This window comes from Dasypus novemcinctus, chromosome 6 (genome assembly GCF_030445035.2).
Source record: "Dasypus novemcinctus isolate mDasNov1 chromosome 6, mDasNov1.1.hap2, whole genome shotgun sequence".
In the NCBI taxonomy this organism is placed as follows: Eukaryota; Metazoa; Chordata; class Mammalia; order Cingulata; family Dasypodidae; genus Dasypus; species Dasypus novemcinctus.
In genome coordinates this window covers 42,058,289-42,077,276 of record NC_080678.1, presented here as the reverse complement: position 1 = coordinate 42,077,276, position 18,988 = coordinate 42,058,289, and the positions used below count along the sequence as shown (strand labels likewise).

The 18,988-nt window shown below is 44.0% G+C and overlaps 2 protein-coding genes across 3 annotated transcripts; one reads left to right on the top strand and one right to left on the bottom strand.

Annotated features, from left to right (window-relative positions):
• Positions 1 to 658: 658 nt before the first annotated feature.
• Positions 659 to 9,099, bottom strand: EXOSC1 (exosome component 1). The gene is made up of 8 exons (XM_058298657.1): positions 9,043 to 9,099; positions 8,821 to 8,936; positions 7,229 to 7,303; positions 6,166 to 6,254; positions 5,334 to 5,367; positions 4,343 to 4,393; positions 4,128 to 4,212; positions 659 to 3,912 (listed from the first exon to the last, which is right to left on the bottom strand). The coding sequence occupies exons 1-8, from the start codon at positions 9,071 to 9,073 to the stop codon at positions 3,806 to 3,808; spliced, it is 588 nt and encodes a 195-aa protein (XP_058154640.1). The 5' UTR covers positions 9,074 to 9,099; the 3' UTR covers positions 659 to 3,805.
• A 170-nt stretch (positions 9,100 to 9,269) lies between these two features.
• Positions 9,270 to 18,873, top strand: ZDHHC16 (zinc finger DHHC-type palmitoyltransferase 16). 2 transcript variants are annotated; one of them, XM_004456989.5, is made up of 12 exons: positions 9,272 to 9,440; positions 9,563 to 9,713; positions 12,808 to 13,055; positions 13,237 to 13,431; positions 13,579 to 13,667; positions 14,060 to 14,088; positions 14,721 to 14,854; positions 14,989 to 15,036; positions 15,919 to 16,004; positions 17,021 to 17,144; positions 17,320 to 17,390; positions 18,283 to 18,873. In XM_004456989.5, exons 3-12 carry the CDS (start codon positions 12,813 to 12,815, stop codon positions 18,395 to 18,397), a joined length of 1,134 nt encoding a protein of 377 aa, XP_004457046.2. In that variant the 5' UTR covers positions 9,272 to 9,440; positions 9,563 to 9,713; positions 12,808 to 12,812; the 3' UTR covers positions 18,398 to 18,873. The 2 variants fall into 2 exon arrangements, with proteins under 2 accessions (XP_012380047.2, XP_004457046.2); XM_012524593.4 differs by lacking the exon at positions 14,989 to 15,036 and having other exon boundaries at positions 9,270 to 9,440.
• The last annotated feature ends 115 nt before the right edge of the window (positions 18,874 to 18,988 follow it).

Here is an 18,988-nt window from a genome sequence, read left to right as displayed (position 1 = left end):
AATGGATGAGTTGGTTCTTATGGATAAGCAAAGAAAGTGTTCCTTGAGGTGGAATCTGCTCCTGGTTAAGATGCTGTGAACACTGTTGAAATGACAACAAAGGATTTAGAATATGTAAATGTAGTTGATAGAGCAGCATCAGGGTTTAAGAGGATTGACTCTAATTTTGAAAGTTCTACTGTGGGTAAAATGCTACCAAACAGCATCACATACTACAAACAAATTTTTCATGAAAGGAAGTCAATTGACGTGGCAAATTTCACTGATGTCTTAAGAAATTGCTACAGCCACCTCAGCGTTCGGCAACCACCACCCTGATCAGGCAGCAGCCATCAACATCAAGGCAAAACCCTTCACCAGCAGAAAGACTGACTTGCTGAAGGATCAGATGACAGTTAGCATTTTTTAGCAATAAAGTATTAAGGTATTACACATTGTTTTCTTAGACATAATGCTAAGTATAGTGCACACGTAATTTTTATATGCAGTGGGACACCAAAAAATTGGTGACTCACTTTATTGTGGTGGTCACTGGAACTGAATCCACAGTATCTCTGAGGTATGCCTATAGTTCCTCACTATATATTTACTGAATGAATGAACAGTATCCAAAACAGCACTCATGACTAATGAACCAATGACAGTCTGGAGAGACTACTAGCATGCCCAAGATTCTGTTTAATAATTGGCATAAAGGAGGCACCATGGCACAGGACAAAGTACCTGGGCTTCACGGTAGGACAGACTTGGGTTTGAATACTGATCTGCTCAATGGCTGTATCTGCTCAATGGCTGTATGACCAGAACAAGTTAATTAATCTTCCTAAGCTTCAGTTTCCTTCTCTGTAAAATGTGGAAATGATTACTATTTTACAGGGTCACTGTGAAGTTCAGAGATAACATAAAATGGCTACTGGTGAAAAAAATCAATTGGTAGAACATTTCTGGAAGACAATAAGGGAGAACCAAAATTTAAAATATGCATATTCTCTGACCCAGCATTCCACTTCTAGTACTTTTACAAAAGAATCATAAGTACACACAAAAATATATGATACAGGTATTTCTCTACAACATTGTCTATAATAGATAAAATTGTAAAGTTCTTAAATACTATCAACAGGGAAGTGATTAAACAAACTATATGCAAGGGTCTAGCATAAGGCCTGGATTTAGTAGATAGTTGATAGATGGTAATATGATAACACTCATATATAACAATAAAACTAATATGTACTAAGCACTTCTATGCATTTCTTCCCCTCAATACCCTGATAAGGTAGGTCATACTATTCCAGATGAAGAAACAGACTTAGAGATAAAAATAACTTGCTCAAGAATCAGCGTTGGGAAGCGGATGTGACTCAAGTGATTGGGCTTCCACCTACCACATAGGAAGTACCAGGTTTGGTTCCTGGTGCCTCCTGGAAATGGTGAGCTAGCGCAGCAGACTGACGCAACAAGAGACACACAAAGAGGGAAGCAGATATAGCTCAGTGGTTGAGTGCCTGCTTCCCATGTATGCTCCTTAAAAAAACAAAACAATAAAAACAGAGTAAAGACAATGAGAGACACAACAAACAAGGGAGCTGAGGTGGCTCAGGTAATTGAGCACCTCTCTTCCACATAAGTCATGGGTTTGGTTCCTAGTGCCTCCTAAAGAGAAGACGAGCAGTCAGACAGCAAATGGACACAGAGAGCAAACAGTGACTGAAAACAAGAGGGGGAATGACAGATAAATCAAAAAAAGAATCAGTGTCAATATCCTGATTGTGACACACTGTAATTTTGCAAAATGTCATCAGAAGGAAATTGGGCTAAGTGTACAAGGATCTTGCTTTATTATTACATTATTACATGTGAATCTATAATCATCTCCAAAATTTCAATTTAAAAAGGAAAAAACCCTGTCCCAGGCTAGCAAGTAGAGGATACAAACCTATGGGGTGCTGATTCCAAAGCTCACCCTCAACCACTGCCACAATGTATAGTAAGTAGTTAGGACTTCCTGGGTAGTAACAACTCATACTCAACTTTCCTATATCCTCTGCAACCTCTCCATACTTCTCATCCCTTCTTCATCCCTGAATTTAGGTATTCATTTTGATCTCTGCATTTTTTCTTCTGCTTTGAATATCTTCATTTCACTCATCTTAAGTTTTTTTTTTAGATTTACACCTCCCCCTGCCTTATCTGCTCAATGAATCCATTTGCTGTGCATTCTTCTGTCTGCTTGTCTTCTTAGGCAACACCAGGAAATGATCCTGAGGCCTTCTGGAGTGGGAGAGGTGTTTGATCTCTTGCACCACCTCAGCTCCCTGGTCTGATGCATCTCTTATTATCTCATTTTTTTTTTCTTCTAAGATTTATTTCTCTCCCCTCCCTCTTCCCTCCTCCTCTCCTCCCCCCGCCCCCCAATGTCTGCTTTTTGTGTCTTTTCGCTGTGTTCTACTGTGTCCGCTTGCCTTCTTGGTGGCACCAGGAATCTTTTTGTGGCGTCATCCTGCTGTGTCAGCTCTGTGTGTGTGTGGCACCACTCCTGGGCGGGCTGCGTATTTTTTTTGCATGGGGCGGCTCTCTTTGTGGGTCACACTCCTTGTGCATGGGGCTCCCCTATGCAGGGGATAACCCTGCATGGCATGGCACTCCTTGTGTGTGGCAGCACTTCACGTGGTCCAGCTCACTACACGGGCCAGGAGGCCCTGGGTTTGAACCCTGGACCTCCTATATGGTAGATGGAAGCCCAAACACTCAAGTCACGTCCACTTCCCATCTCTGTATCTTTTTTTGTTGCATCATCTTGCTGCAGCAGCTTGCCACGCAGGCCAGCACTCCACTCAGGCCAGCTTACTTTCACTAGGAAGCCCTGAGAATTGAACCTTGGACCTCCCATATGGTCGACAGGAGCCCAAACGCTTGAGCCACATCCACTTTGCTCATCTAAGTTCTTCAATTCCTTTTTATCTCATGTCACAGATCCTTCCCTGCTTACATGACAGTGGTCTCTCCTGCTATTCAATTCAGATTTAATACATACCACATCAATAACACTATGTTTCCTAATTTATTTTAAAAACTACTCACACACTAGATTACCACATGTCTGTAATTTCCACCAAACCATAATTTTCCTCATTGAGGTAATATACACAAAGTGCTTGACCCAGGGCACACCCAATAAGCAAAGGTTTAGGACAGAACACAAAACATACAAGGACTGGAAATAAGGCTTTGTCCAGAACAAGCAAGCACATATACATGTCAATTAAAGTGCTGACACCAGGCAAACTCTTGCTCTAAATGTCATGATACGGGCAGTGGATGTGACCCAAGCAGTTGAGCACCTGTCTCCCATGTGGGAGGTCACAGGTTTGGTTCCAGTGCCTCCTAAAGAAAGAACAAAAGCAGTCAACGAGCAAACAGACAGGGGAGCCATGGCGGGGGAGGGGGAGAGGGAGGAGGGATTAAAAAAAAAAAGTCATGATACTAGATTCCTATCTTTGCTCAAGACAACAGAAACCATTAGATTCTTTCAGTAAAAACGGTTATAACAAAAAATACACATTTATAAGGACTCTCAGGGAAAACAGGTTATTTCTATTTGCTGATGCCTCAAAAAGTTTCATCATTGAAGCAAAAGTTACATGAAAAATTCTCCACCTCAGAACATGTATCCTGATTTTTCTAGAGGTGGTTGCTGGCTGATCCCAGGTGTTTCAATAAAGACAATGGCGTTTTGATGTTACTTTCATACATGTACTCTCAGAAATAGCTTAATTCCCTCCTTTGGGTAAAATATGGTTTCTTAGGTCTGTAAGAATTCAGGCTGCACTCGTGCCACTTTCCGGAATTCTTTAGTATGGGTCTTAGGGCACTGCATCTCACACCAGCTGATGGGTACCATCTGGACACCTGGAAGGGAAAAGATAGTATTAGACTTGGGACTCCAACTATTTGCCTCAGATCCTTTTCTTTTCAGCTGGGCAGAAGTTTCCCCAATCTACCCCATGAACCTTACCTCATACAGAAAAAACAAAACAAACTTGTTTAATCCACTGACTTATGGATTAACCCCAAATCATGGCACCCAGGGAATTGTGAGGATGTGGAAGCACGGAACAACTCACCTGACTCACTGTGGGCCACCACCACTCCTAGCTCATTTTCAGCAGTGGTCAGCAGGTAGTTGGACTGTGCATCACCTAGGGATATCTTGACACGTAATATTGGTAAAGGAAAATGAAGGATTAGAAATCTTCCCTCCATAGCCACTTGAGTTGTTTCTCTACTTCCATTTCTTCTTTTGACAAAGGACCAGAAGTCTTCTGGGAATAAAGGATACCACTTTAGCCAAGACAATGTCTCCTGGACGGAAACTCTTATAAATTTCAACCTGTAAAGAAAGTAGTGTTAAGGGTTTAGCTCAGGTCTACATGAAATTATTAGCCCCTCTGAGTAAAGTCAGTCTATTTTCTAATTCCAGAGGGAAGAAGTCATCATTACTCAAATCAATCAACAACTTTTATTGCTCCTAGAGTATTAACATATAAATGGAAAAACTTGAATTCAGTAACCCAATCAGGAGTCTGACTTGGCCAAAAGGTACTAGAGTTGGTTTTAAAAAGCACCAGAATTAAGTCTGAAGGAACAGCAATGAATAAATACCTGGCTACTAAGGCAAAGAACAAATTAGTCCCATTCTGATCAATAAGGTAAACAAAAGTTATATGGAATGGAAAGGGACAGTGAGGTAATTTCATACTTTACAGCAGGAGAAAACAACTTCCCTGTACTCCACATTCCCATGGAGTTTTTGTTTTTTTTTTTCAAAATAAAGATTTATTTTTATTTATCTCCCCCCCCCCCCCCGCCCCCATTATCTGCTGTCTGTGTCCATTCGCTATGTGTTCCTCTGTGTCTGCTTAGATTCTTGTCAGCAGCACCGGTAATCTGTCTGTTTTTGTTGCGTCATCTTGCTGTGTCAGCTCTCTGTGTGTGCGGTGCCACACCTGGGCAGGCTGTGCTTTTATCACATGGGGCGGCTCTCCTTACGGGGCACACTCCTTGCATGTGGAGCTCCCCTACGCGGGGGACACCCCTGCGTGGCACGGCACTCCTTGCGTGCATCAGCACTGTGCATGGGCCAGCTCCACACGGGCCAGGAGGCCCTGGGTTTGAACCCGGGACCTCCCATGTGGTAGGTGGATGCCCTATCCGTTGGGCCAAATCCACTTCCCTCCATGGAGTTTTGAAACTCCTTAGGATAATAAATTTAAAGGATTGAGAATCCTAAAGCCCTGAAAACAAACAAACAAACAAACAAAAAGCCCAACCTTGTCTTTTTCAGTAGCTCGGACATCTTCCTTGCTATATAATAAAAACAAACAAACAAGATAGATCAATTATTTGTGAGAAAAAAAACAAAAACAAAAACATCCTGCAGATTCTTAGAAGATAATGTGCTATAAAAGCAGATAGAACAAGTTATAGTTGGGACCCAGCTGCCTTCCAGAGGAGTAGGGTGGAGGATACCTATAGTTCTTACTTGGAGGAGAAAACATATTTCCATTTTAGGACCATGCAGAATAGCAGGATTAGTTCCTTTGTCTAGAGAAAAGCAGATGAGATTTGGCAGGAAAGGACAAGGATCTTTTCTGTCACAGGAGAATTTGAAGGGAAGCATTACTGAACCATAAAGACTCCTGAGGCTGAAAAGGGCCTCAGAAGTTAAATTATCTGGCCTGCAAGAATTGTTTGTCCCTTCTCAAAGAACCCACAGGAAAAAAAAAATTTACCATTTAATTCACTAAGCTTTTCAATGTCTTACAACTCTTTTGAATTTAATCTTTATTAAATTTAAGAAAAAAATGGTACTTCCTAAAATGCTTTCTTCTTTGCTTGGTGTGAATCAATCCAACACTGCTAATCATCAGCTTGGTTCAATTCTTTTTGCTTTATTTTCAAACCCTGATTAATATTTTCTTTTTGTCCTAGCTCATATATTATAGTATTTTCTTAGGCAACTACTGGAGGATGACTCAAAGCACAAAGAGGAGAAAGAGGCAGAAACAGGAATTGTAATTGTTCCTAAAAATTCCAGTCTCCCTTCTATCCTAATCTCATTCCAGTTGTTCAGGCAAATGTGAAGACAAGGATACTTCCTACCGGATAGTTCCTCGAAAGGAGTTCTTAAGTGGTGTGGACCCCACGTATAAGATATGTACTTTGGCAAAGCGCGAATTGATGCTAGAGACCTGTGGAATGAAGAATGGATACACATCAGAGTATTCACAATTGTCAGCTCAAGGAGGCAGCAATAAACCAAGAATTACTAGGAGTTTTGTCTAAGCAACCCTACTAAGTATATAATTTAAGACAAGTTAACTACTACTTATCTCTGCACAAGTGATATATGGAAAATGGAATAAGAGCCTCTCTGGCCACCTGATAGGGTTAATCAAATGAAATAATGTGGTATAGACTTTGAAAAGTACCAAAGTCTATCATAAATAGACATTGGTTATTATAGCCAATCTAGACCTTAAGAGATGTTACTAAGAGGGATTTTTTTTTTCTATAAAGAGGGAATTTAAGTCAGCATTTCAGCTATCTCTTTCTCTTAATTTTCAGAATGTATAGACTTGCTGCTGGAGCAATTTAAAAAAGAGAGAAACTAAGAGCTACAGGTTAATTTACCCTGGCAGACGATGGGGTTGGGCACAGAATACTGATGTGTCATAGCATTAATTTGTACCTCTAAAATGCTCTAATAGACTTTAAATTTATCAGAAGACCAGAGAATAGACTGGACTTTTCTTTTCTGCAGAAGGTCTCGGTTTCAGATGTTCAAAAGTAGGCCTTCTTATCACCCATGGCACTTCTGTATTTCCCAGACATAGGTAGAACTACATACTTAAGGAACCAGCACAATAAAAGAACTATACATGTCTGAAGTCAGCTGCCTTGGTCATTATCCTAGAAATCTCTAGGTAGCACAGTCCAATGGAACTTTCTGTGGTGACAAAAATGTTCTGTGCTGACCACTATAGCAGCTGCTAGCCATAGCATGGCTAATGAACACCTGAAATGTGGCCTGTGCAACTGAGGAACTAAATTTTATTTAACTTTAATTTATATAGCCATATGTGGCTAGTGGCTACCATTTTAGATGACAGAGATCTAGAAATATGATTTCAGCACTTAAGCAGGGGAGTAAGGACCAACTTACCTTACAGGTTACAATAGCCCCCACATCTGGCAGTAATTGGGACTCTGTCTCTCTCATCACTGACACCACAGGAAGCTAGAGAGAGAGCAATTAAAAAACAGATATCCTGGATGAGCCATGGGAAAAAGTTATTTGTGCCTGAGAGTAATATAGGAATACCTTGGTCAAGGAGGTTACCAGGGTAGGTGGACAAAGGATTTATTTATAGCCCTGAGTAGAGTACCTTAGAAATTCTAGGAAATAGGAGGATCAAGTGGCTCTGAAAAATGGGAAGAATGCTGACAGAAGACATAATTTAACTATTCTAGATAAGCTTTAATAGTTTTTTTTTGGTGATTTGCTTGAATTTTAGTTCTATAACCATATTGCCTATAACCACTAATAATTTACCTCTTTTCTCAAAAGTTAATTTCCAAATCAATGCTATATAACAGTAGCTATACTTCTTTTCTTCTCTGTTAATAACAGAAGTTTCTCTTTGAGGCTCTTTTGAGCCTCGTCTTTTTTTCAATCTCTCCCTTGCCTGCTTTGCTTCAGCTCTCCTGACCTTCTTCAGTTTTCCCAATTCACTGAATTTCCCCCATCTCAGGATCTCTGTTCAACCTGTCCCTTCTGTCAGGAATGCACTCTTCCCACCCACCCAACTCCTAATTATCCTTTATATTTAGCTTAAATATCAATTCTGCAGACTAGGGTGCTTTTCCTGTTACATGTTCTCATGGTACAGTGTAATATCATTTGGGCATTTATTGGTTTTTAATTTGTGTCTCTGCCCCATTGATAACAGAGACCATGTGTATTTGGCTCATTACTATATATTTGAAGGTGAGCACAGTGCCTGGCACATGAAAATGCTCAACAGACCTCTATGGAATGAACTTAGATTCGAGTGAGAAGGACAGTCCCCCAATTAACTGAATAAAAACCCTCTCATTTTTTCAGATGACAAAGAACCCAAGCCAGAGAGTTTAAGTTTCTTACTTAAGGCAGAATCAAAGTCTAGTTAAGTATTCTAATTCTAAATCCTCTTTCTACTATGCTACCTGTCTTTAAGCTGCTCCTTCAGAGACTGCACATCTGATCCCCTACTAATCCTGGACCAACTTTGGTACTAGGGAGGAAAATATTACTTATTCAACAAACTTTCACAAATGAGTGCTTAGTTCTATGCTGAGATAAATCCTTGGCAAGAGAGTAAAATTCTTTGTAAGTGTTCAACAACACAATCTTCCTTGCTCAATTATTGTGTCCAAAAGGGCTTTTCTGAAAAAATGCTGCTGTCTTAAGGATAGGTAGGAATTAACTAAGCTAAGAGAGGAGCGTGTTCCAGATGCCCCCGTAGAAATAGTCCGTGGCAGGTGAGGGCATAGCGCATTATCTAGACTGAAATAAGCCTGTGTGCCTGGATTGTGGCGGGTAAGGTAGAAAGAGTGGAGAAGGATGAAGCAGCGGGGATTACGGCAGGACGAAATTTAGAGACCAACTCGTTTCCCCTGGCTAGGGACTAAAGACGCGTCCGCAGCGCCCCTGCCTAAGGCGCGGGAAATCAGGAGCCGCCTAAAAATAAAGAGATAAGAAGCCGCCGCCTCTACCGCGCCGTTTTCGCTGCTCTTCGTCAGGCAGCCGGCAAGCGACGAAAAGATGTAACCGTGCCGGGTGTACGTGCCGCTTCCCGGGCTGCCCTCCTCCAAGTTACACAGACGTTCGCCTGCAGAAAAAAACTCTGCTTCAGGTACAGGTCCCCAGAAGCTTTTGTCCGTCCAGCCTCTTTGCCCCTGCCCCCAACCAGGACTCTGCAGGCACCGCTCACTTACCCGGGATGCAGTACCTCACGGGTGGCGCCATGATTGCCACTTTTCCAAAGCCCGGATGAAAACGAGGCCGACTTCTTATTGGCCGAATCCAGGTACAGTTCCGCAGTAACAAACGCGTTAATTGGAGAGCTTCATTTTGTGGCGGCTCCTCCAGGAATAAACTACATTTCCCAGAGTGCCCCAGGACAAGTAGGGGACGAAGCTCCCGGGCTCCTGCGCTTGCGCCTGTGGTCAAGGATGGGCTGGCGGCGGGTCCGGGTTCCCTATCTTTCCTTGAGTGCGGCGGCCCGTGATGGGTCCTACTGAGCCGGCCTTGGTCCGGGCGCGGAGCTGGAGGGGGAGGCATTGAGCGGTGGCGAAGGCTGCTGGGCTTCATTTCACTTTTGGGCAACCGGCAGGTAAGAGCAAAGCCGCGGTTCTTTGCTCCCTATCCTAGTCCCTTTTTCTAGGGCCGGGCCCTATCCCGGGACCCTGTGGTGAGCCTAGGTTCCTGCTCTCTCTTGCCCCGCCCCGCATGCAGGCCAGACCGAGTGCACCTACACGGCAGCGTAAACGGCGGAGCAGGAAGGAGTCCTTGAGGTCAACCAACCCAACGCGCCCATTTCACAGATTTGGAAACTCTGAATCGGAAAAAGGATTTGACTTTTACAGAGTTTTGAAGATAGTTCAAGGTAGAGCTCAAACTACTGGAATCCAAGTTGTTTTGGCTTCGGGGCTTTGATCATGCCGCTCATTGAAAAAACCTTTTCCTGGTTTGTGAAACTGCAGCTTCTGTCCTGCAGTGGAATCCTCTCAAGCGAAGCTCTAGTTGTTTAGGCTCATCCTTAGCTTTTGATGAGCATCCCCATGATAAAGTTGCTATTTTTTTCCTTCCCAGCATGTTAACCAGTAAACGAATTCTTGGACATCAATAAAATGCTGCATTTTGCTGCTTGAGATCACAAACATCCTGAGAGCAGTATCTTTGTCCAAATGAGATTTGCCACGACTTTCATCTCGGTTTCCTCTGTCTCCTGGTGGTTTTGCAATCTGCCCTTGTTTTCCAACCTTTCCCCTCTCCCCACGGGGTAAATGGTGACTTAGAGCCGTGGAAAAGAGGAGACCCCTCCTCCCCCCGAGTAATGTGTGGCTTGCAATCCCCTCTAGTCAGATGGCAGATGACACTGTAGCCTGTATTAACCAGGTCATTCATTCATTCACCAAGTATTTATTGAGCACTTCCATGAGCTAGGTACTGTGCTAAGCACTTTATGAACATTTCATTTATACCTTACTACTTAGGGATTAGAGTGCTCAGGGCTTGTGTTTGGGGGTGACAGTGAAACTATTTTGCTTGGTTTCCTCCCACATTCACTTTGAGATCACCACCTATCACCCCCAGAATTTTTTGAGTTCTGCCTTACCTCTTTTCCTGAGATAAAAACTGTTAGTTGTGGCCCATGAACTACATCTCTTCCCTGTCATTCACATCCCGTCTATACCCGACTAGCTAAAGTGAGGGGAAGGAGGGGTCTAGCTTCAAACTTTGTTCACTTAAATCTGATCTATAGCTCTATATCTATAAGCTTTCTTTTTATATGTTTGGGGTGATTTCAGGTTGGACTTGTTTTCTAAAATGCCATCTAGGTCTTAAGTGCTGATTCTAATAACATTATCTTTCTGTCTTTGAAATGGTTGTGGCTGACATGTATGTAATGTTATCACATTGGCAGGAGTGTTTTTACTGGTATTTGTAGGCCAAATAGACATATGACTAACCTTTTTACTTCTGCATCCTTCAACCAGGTGTTCCAGGCCATTCATTCATTCACCAAGTGTTTATTGAGCACTTCCATGAGCTAGACATTGTGCTAAGCACTTTATGAACATTTATACCTTACCAAGTATGTATATATATAAGCTCATAAAAGGTTAGATCTGGAAGGACTTTAGCATTTAATCCTCCCTCCTCATTGTGTGGGAACAGAAGGACTTTGAGTTCCATCAGGATTCAGTGATTTGCCCAAGGTCACAGAACTACTAAAGGGCAGAGGTGAACCCAAATGAGGAATGCATCTGATTTGCAACCTATTGCTATAAAAAGGACTTTAGCTAATACGATTTTAGCCATAGTAAGGGTCAAATCCAAAAGTCACCGCGATTTGTTGTGGAGTGATGTTTTGTCCCCCTCTTGTATTTGATTGTGACTGTTTACTATTTTGAAAATAAAATTTTCAAGCCAAATCGTGGTTCTAAACAATGGTTGTCCAACTCAAAGGAAGTTTGAGCTTTTTATTTTTCTTTTTTCTGTACTCCTTCCCACATGCCTTAATTCTCTTAGCTTCCTAGGAGGTAATGGTAATGGCCAGTTTCTTCATCCGTGCACAGTGTGGGTCATCACTGAAGTGTCTTTCTTCTCTTGTTCTGTAGGCCTTGCCCATTGAGTTTCTTTTGGCTTTAGGTAGTTGCAGGGCTTGTGGAAGAGGTAATGAAGTGTTCTCTTTGAAAGGCCTTTTGTGGGTTTAAGCCAGGATGCAAGGAGAATATAGTGTTCCAGTTACTGAATTGAAACCATCCCTAGAGTGGAGCAGCCTCCTCCAATTTCTGCTGGGTTTTAAGCTGCCTGTTAAATAAGTCAGAGCAGTTGAAGACAAAGCAGCCCTCTATGGCCACCTTAGATGAAAATCAGATAATTTCTTTTTTGGTAAAGAACTTTTACTCTCCAAAAGTGATGAGACTGTCATTGTGAGAATCTGCCAGAGCATGTGTGTTTTCTGTTCTGGGCACTGCCTGGGCAGCCAGCCCCTTTCCATTGCTGTTGAATGAGTTAGAAACAACATAGAGGAAGGCACTTACAGAGAACTGTGGGAAATGCTAAAGAGCTAGGAAGACTGATCAGGACGCTTGGGGCCAAGGGCAGCAACTACAGAGGGCTCTTGAGTTTCTCACTAGAACAGGACAGAGGACACTCCCCACTCAGAGGGCAGGGTTTGTGGTCGTCATGAGCTGCCAACATGGAGACCCTTTCCCACTGCCATCGTCTTCTACCTCTGGTGTTATTCTTTCCTAAATACCTGAAGTTGTCTTGCTTTCTGTATCCTTGGGGTGTGACTAGAATTAGAGACAAGGCATCATCTGTCATGCAAGGGATGTCTGAGCTGTCCTGATGAGCAGAATCTTATGCTCTGAGGTTGGGTCAGCTGGCCTGTTACAGCAGCCTGAGGAGATGGGAAGCTGTATCTTTTGCCAAGACTCACAGCATTGGGGAAACTCTAGGTGTAGGATCCCTATACAACACACTCACTTCCCCACTTTGAAGAGCTGACACTTCCTTAGTGAAGAACCATCTTTAGGAGGTAGGGTGATGGGCTCGGTCAGCCAACAGACCCTGGGGGCAACCCATTACAGTGGCCAGGCCCACAGACACAATTGGTATCTTTGTATATGTTGACCACACTCCATCCAATGGTCTGTCTACACAGATAACTTCAAGGACCCTGTTTTACCTTGGAGCTGCCTACCTTTCCTTCACCCCTTTCCTCTGTGGCCCTTCACTCTAGATGTTCATCACTTTGGATTTCTGTGTGCCCACTTGGTGTAAAGTAGATAGAATTTCTGCAGGCTCAGAACCTCCAGTCCCTACCCCATGTAATCTGGTTGGGATGCTGGCCCAGCTGGACCAGTCTTTGGTCTTTGTCCTCTAAGCTCGTACTCTGGGTCTTCCCCACCAGTGAGGACAGGGAGGGAGAGGAACCAGGCTGGATCCTCACAAGTGTGTTCTCCTAGGAGTCATGCGGGGCCAGCGGAGCCTGCTGTTGGGCCCAGCCCGCCTCTGCCTGCGCCTGCTTCTGCTCCTGGGCTATCGGCGCCGTTGTCCACCTCTGCTCCGGGGCCTGGTACAGCGCTGGCGCTATGGCAAGGTCTGCCTGCGCTCCCTGCTCTACAACTCCTTTGGGAGCAGTGACACCGCTGTTGATGCTGCCTTTGAGCCTGTCTACTGGCTGGTGGACAACGTGATCCGCTGGTTTGGGGTGGTGAGTGATGCCTAGGGAGCAGGAAAAGGGGTGTTTTGGGAAAGGAGAGGGATCTCTACTGGGTTTTGGAAGCCTGCTGTCTACCCCCAGGGAGAAATTCCTGAGTCTACTCTGGGCTTTGACAAGGCTCTCTTACTGGGTCTACTTGACCCATATCTTCAGGCTTCATTGGTGTTGGCAGGTATTTGTGGTGCTGGTGATCGTGCTGACCGGCTCCATCGTGGCCATCGCCTACCTATGTGTCCTCCCTCTCATCCTCCAAACCTACTCAGTGCCACGACTCTGCTGGCATTTCTTCTATAGTCACTGGAATCTGATCCTCATCGTCTTCCATTACTACCAGGCCATCACCACTTCGCCTGGATATCCACCACAGGTCGGTTTTCACAAGGGTGTAGGGGGAGGGGGTTTTGCAGGCTATGGAAGCCATGCCCAGGAGTGGGGAAGAGAGTACTTTGGTATCTTTTGAGGTGTAAAGTTGGTGTTGCCATAGCTGTTATGATGCTTTTTTCCTTTTGCACAGGGTAGGAATGATATCGCAACTGTCTCCATCTGTAAGAAGTGCATTTACCCCAAGCCAGCCCGAACACACCACTGCAGCATCTGCAATAGGTGGGTCTTGGCTTTACCCTCTTAGAATCCTGTGGCCCTTCTGCTTTAGTCCCAGGGCAAAACCTAGACCTGAAATTTGGTAAGATATTTCTGAAGTACATATCGTGCCCAGGCACTGTGCCCTCTATATCTCATAGCACCTTTTCCTCAGGATGGTCCTGAGTTAGGCATTGTTGCTAGTTTGGGAAACTAAGGTTCAGAGAAATGAGTTACTTTACCCAGTTATCACACAGCCAATAAATGGCAGAGCTGGGTTTGAAGCAAGGCCTGGCTAACTTCAAAGTCTGTGCCCTTTCCACTTCAGCAGGATGCTGGTCCTTGTAGGAAAGGATTGGCACTGACATCTCAAGAACCTTGGCGACCATAACAGAGCCTGTGTCCCTCCCTCACAGGTGTGTGCTGAAGATGGATCATCACTGCCGTATCCTTTTGTTATCTCTTCTGCCTGAGGCTTCTTTAGCTCCAGAGTACGGCACAGGGCTAACAGCCACAAACCCAAGGCTTATTGCATCACCTGGAGAGAGCATTGGGCTTGTGAGAAGTTTGCAGAAGAGGAGACGTGGGGCTGACCAACTCCTGGGGGGAGCAGGAGGTTTACAGGCTCTCTGTGATTGATCTTCCTGGAGCGAGGGATATATCTTAACAGCATTCTCCTGTAGACTGTCATGCTGACAGCCATTGGATGGGTATAGGAGTTCATGTTGTAGAGATGTCTGGGCTTTTGTGGTCATCCACTGGGTGTGCCAAATAGAATTACTGGTTCCATACAGATGGCTGGTTAGCCCTGGCTTCTCTGAAGCACTTACTGTCAGAGAGCCATCTTATTGGATTTCAGAACTCATGATTTCTTGATGGGACTTGTGAGTGATTCAAGATGCTAAGAACATTTTCACCTCAATCTCTGGAAATACTCTATTTTTCTGTCTTTCGAAAATAGTTCTTGGTGACTGAATGCCTGGCTTGGGAGATGTTATAAATAAAGGATGAATTAAGAGAGACCTGGCCACCTCCTAAAGTTGTGTCTGATGTTGTCCTTAATCCTTTCTCTACCAGCCTGGCTAAACAACTGTGTGGGCCACTATAACCATCGATACTTCTTCTCTTTCTGCTTTTTCATGACTTTGGGCTGTGTCTATTGCAGCTATGGAAGCTGGGACCTTTTCCGAGAAGCTTATGCTGCCATTGAGGTGAGCCCACAATTAGGAGCAGGGCAGCTCAGTAGAAAGAACGTGGGTGTGGGATGTCCCTAAGGAGTGGGGCTGGTGGCACCCCCATCCGAGAGGCCTGAGAGTATAACCAGCACTGTTTTCCATCCCCTTAGAAAATGAAACAGCTCGACAAGAACAAACTACAGGCGGTTGCCAACCAGGTGGGCAGTCCCCACCCCATTGCCTCCTGCTGCTCAGGCCTGGGGTATCGAGTTGCTGAAGCAACTGGGGCCAGGGCTGCCTGTGTAGTCCTAAGACGCTGGCTGAGGGCCACTGCCTGCTGGATAGGGGGTGTTCTGAGAAACTCTGCAATGGGTGGACTTCAGGGGCCTGGGGGCAAGCTGGAATGTCCCTGGTCAGTGACAGTTTTGGGATAACCATCTCATTATCACCTGCTCTTTGGGCTGAGCAAGGACTCTGCTATGGTGATGGCCTGAGCAGCAAGGAGTCTATGTTATTAGTCTGTGTAATGGGGTTCCAGGGGACAAAGAAATCAGGCTGGGCTAGTCTGGTTTTCCTTCACCCCTAGTCCATCTACATCTGCATCAGGATCATCACTTCACCCCCATGCCTTTTAGGACTCTTTTTGCTCAGCAGATCTTGGGCTTATATCATTGCACTTTTGCTGTTCCCCCATCACAGAGCTTGGTGGAGTTCACATTTCTCTTCCCTCCAGCCAGTCCATTTTGGGTATGGGCCTAATTTTTCTCTTGGGGATGCAGCCACAAATAGAAGTTCTAGCTGTGGAGTGGAATGGCTTCCCCTGGAGCCCGTCAGTGTTGTTGAATTGAAAGGCCCAGGGTTGGCTCCTCTGCTTTGCCATCTTGTCCAGATCTGCTCTACCCATTGTTTGTCCACGTGATGATGCTGCCGGGCTGGTCCACCCATCTAGCTGCTGCCCTGACTCCTCTGTAGCTTTAATCCTGTATCTTCCTGACCTGGGTTTGGACCACTTGCCTACCTATAGGTGCTGGGGACTCTGGCGGCAGTTATTGAAGACTAACAGAACACATGAGCCAAGCTTTGCCGTTTTCTTTTTCTAGACTTATCACCAGACACCACCACCCACCTTCTCCTTTCGTGAAAGGGTAACTCACAAGAGCCTTGTCTATCTCTGGTTCCTGTGCAGGTATTTAATTCTCATTTTTGATAGTTTAAGGGAGGGGCGACTTCAGAAAAACCTTGTTAAGGTGCTCAAATGCAGGCAGGATCACTCATCCCTGTGTGAACTGCCACTGTTCTAGTCTAATCTAGGCTGGCAAAGAGGCCAGACTTAATTCAACTCTTTGTGCTTTACCACCCTACACTGTTAACCAAGCATGGGTATTTCAGGAAATAAAGAACATTTTCCTTAATACAGGCTTATTTTCCACCCTCTTTTTTACGTAATTTAGTTTTAGCTCACATCACTGCTTTTTCGTTTGTTTTTTAACAGATGTAGTTATGCAAAAGTTAATCCAGGACAGGGGTTCTTACCCAGGAGTCCCATGGACCCCCAAAGGGTCTGTGGTAAGATTTCAGGGGGTCTGTGAGATTGAATTGAAAATTCAAAAAACCATTATTTCTAGAAAACTGAAAAAAAAAAAAGAAAAGAAAATTCTTGTGGGGACATGTTTGTGTGGGTGTGATATATTTATTAAATAATACATAGTATAGAGTGGACTTAGTATGATTTTTATTTTGATGAAGTGTGTTCTGAGTGCTGTGGATAATTGCTGCAAAAAAGTTGGTAAGGATGGCAGAGATGGTTTTATGAGGCCGCGAGGAAATTCAAATTTCTAAATGTTTGCCAAAAATGACCATCTGAACAGATGTTGAACCGTGTTAGGTTATCAGGTATTGAAATTATGGGAAAGTTGTAAAACATAATTTTGAATAATCCTAAAATTTAATTTAAACACATGCCAATGTTGAGTGTCATAAAACTACCTGATATTACATTTTGAGAAGGGGACCATGGACCCCTGGCAGAGGGGTCTGTGGAACAATCAAAGTTAAGAATCCCTGATCTAGGATATAAGCTGGGGGATGCAGAATTCTTAGGTAGAGAGGTTCCTAGCCAATCATTATTGCTCAAATCAATTTTAGACCTATTCCCTCCAGCCCCCTCTAAGCCACCCACCAATCTTTTCCCTGTTTTTTTAGTTCTGTGGCACTTGCCCTGGGGGCCCTAACTGTATGGCATGCTGTTCTCATCAGTCGGGGTGAGACTAGCATCGAAAGGCACATCAACAAGAAGGAGAGGCATCGGCTACAGGCCAAGGGCAGAGTGAGTAGTGCAGAGGGCTTGGGGTGGGTGGACAAGTGGTTAACTGAACCTGCAATCCTGTAGACAGAGGCTAGAACCTTACCTTACTAAGCTTTAACTTAGCCAATTTAGGCTTAAAAATTGGGAGGGGATTAAGTAAAAGAAGCTTCTAGAAACATGTTCTTCTTGGCTCTAGGTATTTAGAAGTCCTTATAACTATGGCTGCTTGGACAACTGGAAGGTATTCCTGGGTGTGGACACAAGAAGGTAAAGTAAAAACATCTAGATAAGTGCTGTACAGTAAAACTGTGGTAAGGAAAAGGTTTTGTACCTAAGCTGTCCAGTATGCTAGCCACTAGCCATACGTGGCTACTGAGCACTTGGAAGGGTCTAGTATGCCCAAATTTCTAATTTTATTTCTTTTTACTTAATTTAAATAGCCACATGTAGCTAGTGGCTTGCATACTGGACAGGGCAGTTCTAGAATCTAGTAGCAGATGTGGCTTAAAGAGGACTAGAATAAATGGTAGCACAACACTGTGAATGTAATTAATGCCACTGAACTATATATGTCAAAGCAGTTAAAATGGGAAATGTTACATTGTTTGTAGTTACAATGATAATTTAATAATAATAAATAGGATAACTAGGATAGAATTCTGAGAAAGCTGTTCTCAAGAAGATAGGATATGGTGGTCAACAATCACCTCTCACTTATGTGCCAGCGTCTGGAACTCAATAATTTGTGAGACTGAAGTAATCTAATTGTGGCAGAGGTCTTAAGACAGTAAATGAAACTCAAATAGCTCCTTCAGCACAAGGGACAAGGGATAACTTTTCAAATTGGAACTAAAGCAGTAACAATCATGTGACCAGAGTATAGTCCCCCCATCCCCTCCCATCCTTGTTACATTCCAATCTCTGTGCCTGCAGTGGTTTTTTAGAAGTTTAACTTGAAACCTCTAAAAGCCTTCAAGGTACCAGAGGATGCATTTATTGGACTAAAATTATGTAGAAGAAATTAGAACTTTTATTACCTTTGTGTCTGGTGCCAGAGTAGCTTCAGGATACTTTGATGTTATTTTTGCAGAGGAATGAGGATTAGGAAGGAAGACCAAGAACTCTTAGAACTCAGAGACATGTCTATCTTCTCTTGTAGGCATTGGCTTACCCGGGTGCTGTTACCTTCCAGTCATCTGCCCCATGGGAATGGAATGAGTTGGGACCCCCCTCCCTGGGTGACTGCTCACTCCACCTCTGTAATGGCAGTATGAGCTGGACTGTGTCAGCCATGACTCGAGCATTCATTCTGCTTTCTACATTGTCTCAAGAGCCTCCAAGGGCAGCTTTTCTTGGGATCATTGAGCTAAAAGAGACAGTGGCCCTGCTTTAGGATACCATGCAGGGACAACTCAAGAACCAACCTTCTGGCTACTACAGAAGCAAGGCATGCTTCATGTGTGTGGAAATCCTGGGACTATCGTCCCTTACTCAGGCAAACAGAAGTTCCAGCCTCAGACTGGTGGTCAGGCAGCTAGTGATCTTGCCTAGTGCTGACCCCAACATCCTCCAGGTTACAGTACTGGGGTTGGCCACCCCCTTTCCCACTTGTTGTCTAACACCCAAATGATTCAGCTGAGATCCTGGCTTCTCAACAGGGCAAAGATACCAGGCCTGCTGCTGAGGTCACTGCCACTTCTCACATGCTGCTAAGGGGGACAAAAATAAAGGTATTTGATTTTTAAAGGCATGTAACTTCTTACTCTTTGCCTCTTCTGTAGGGCAGGGAAGGGTAAAAAGTCAGGGTCAAGGTATATAGTGAGTAGATGTTCTGATCATACCACCTGTGTCCTACTTGTAGGGGT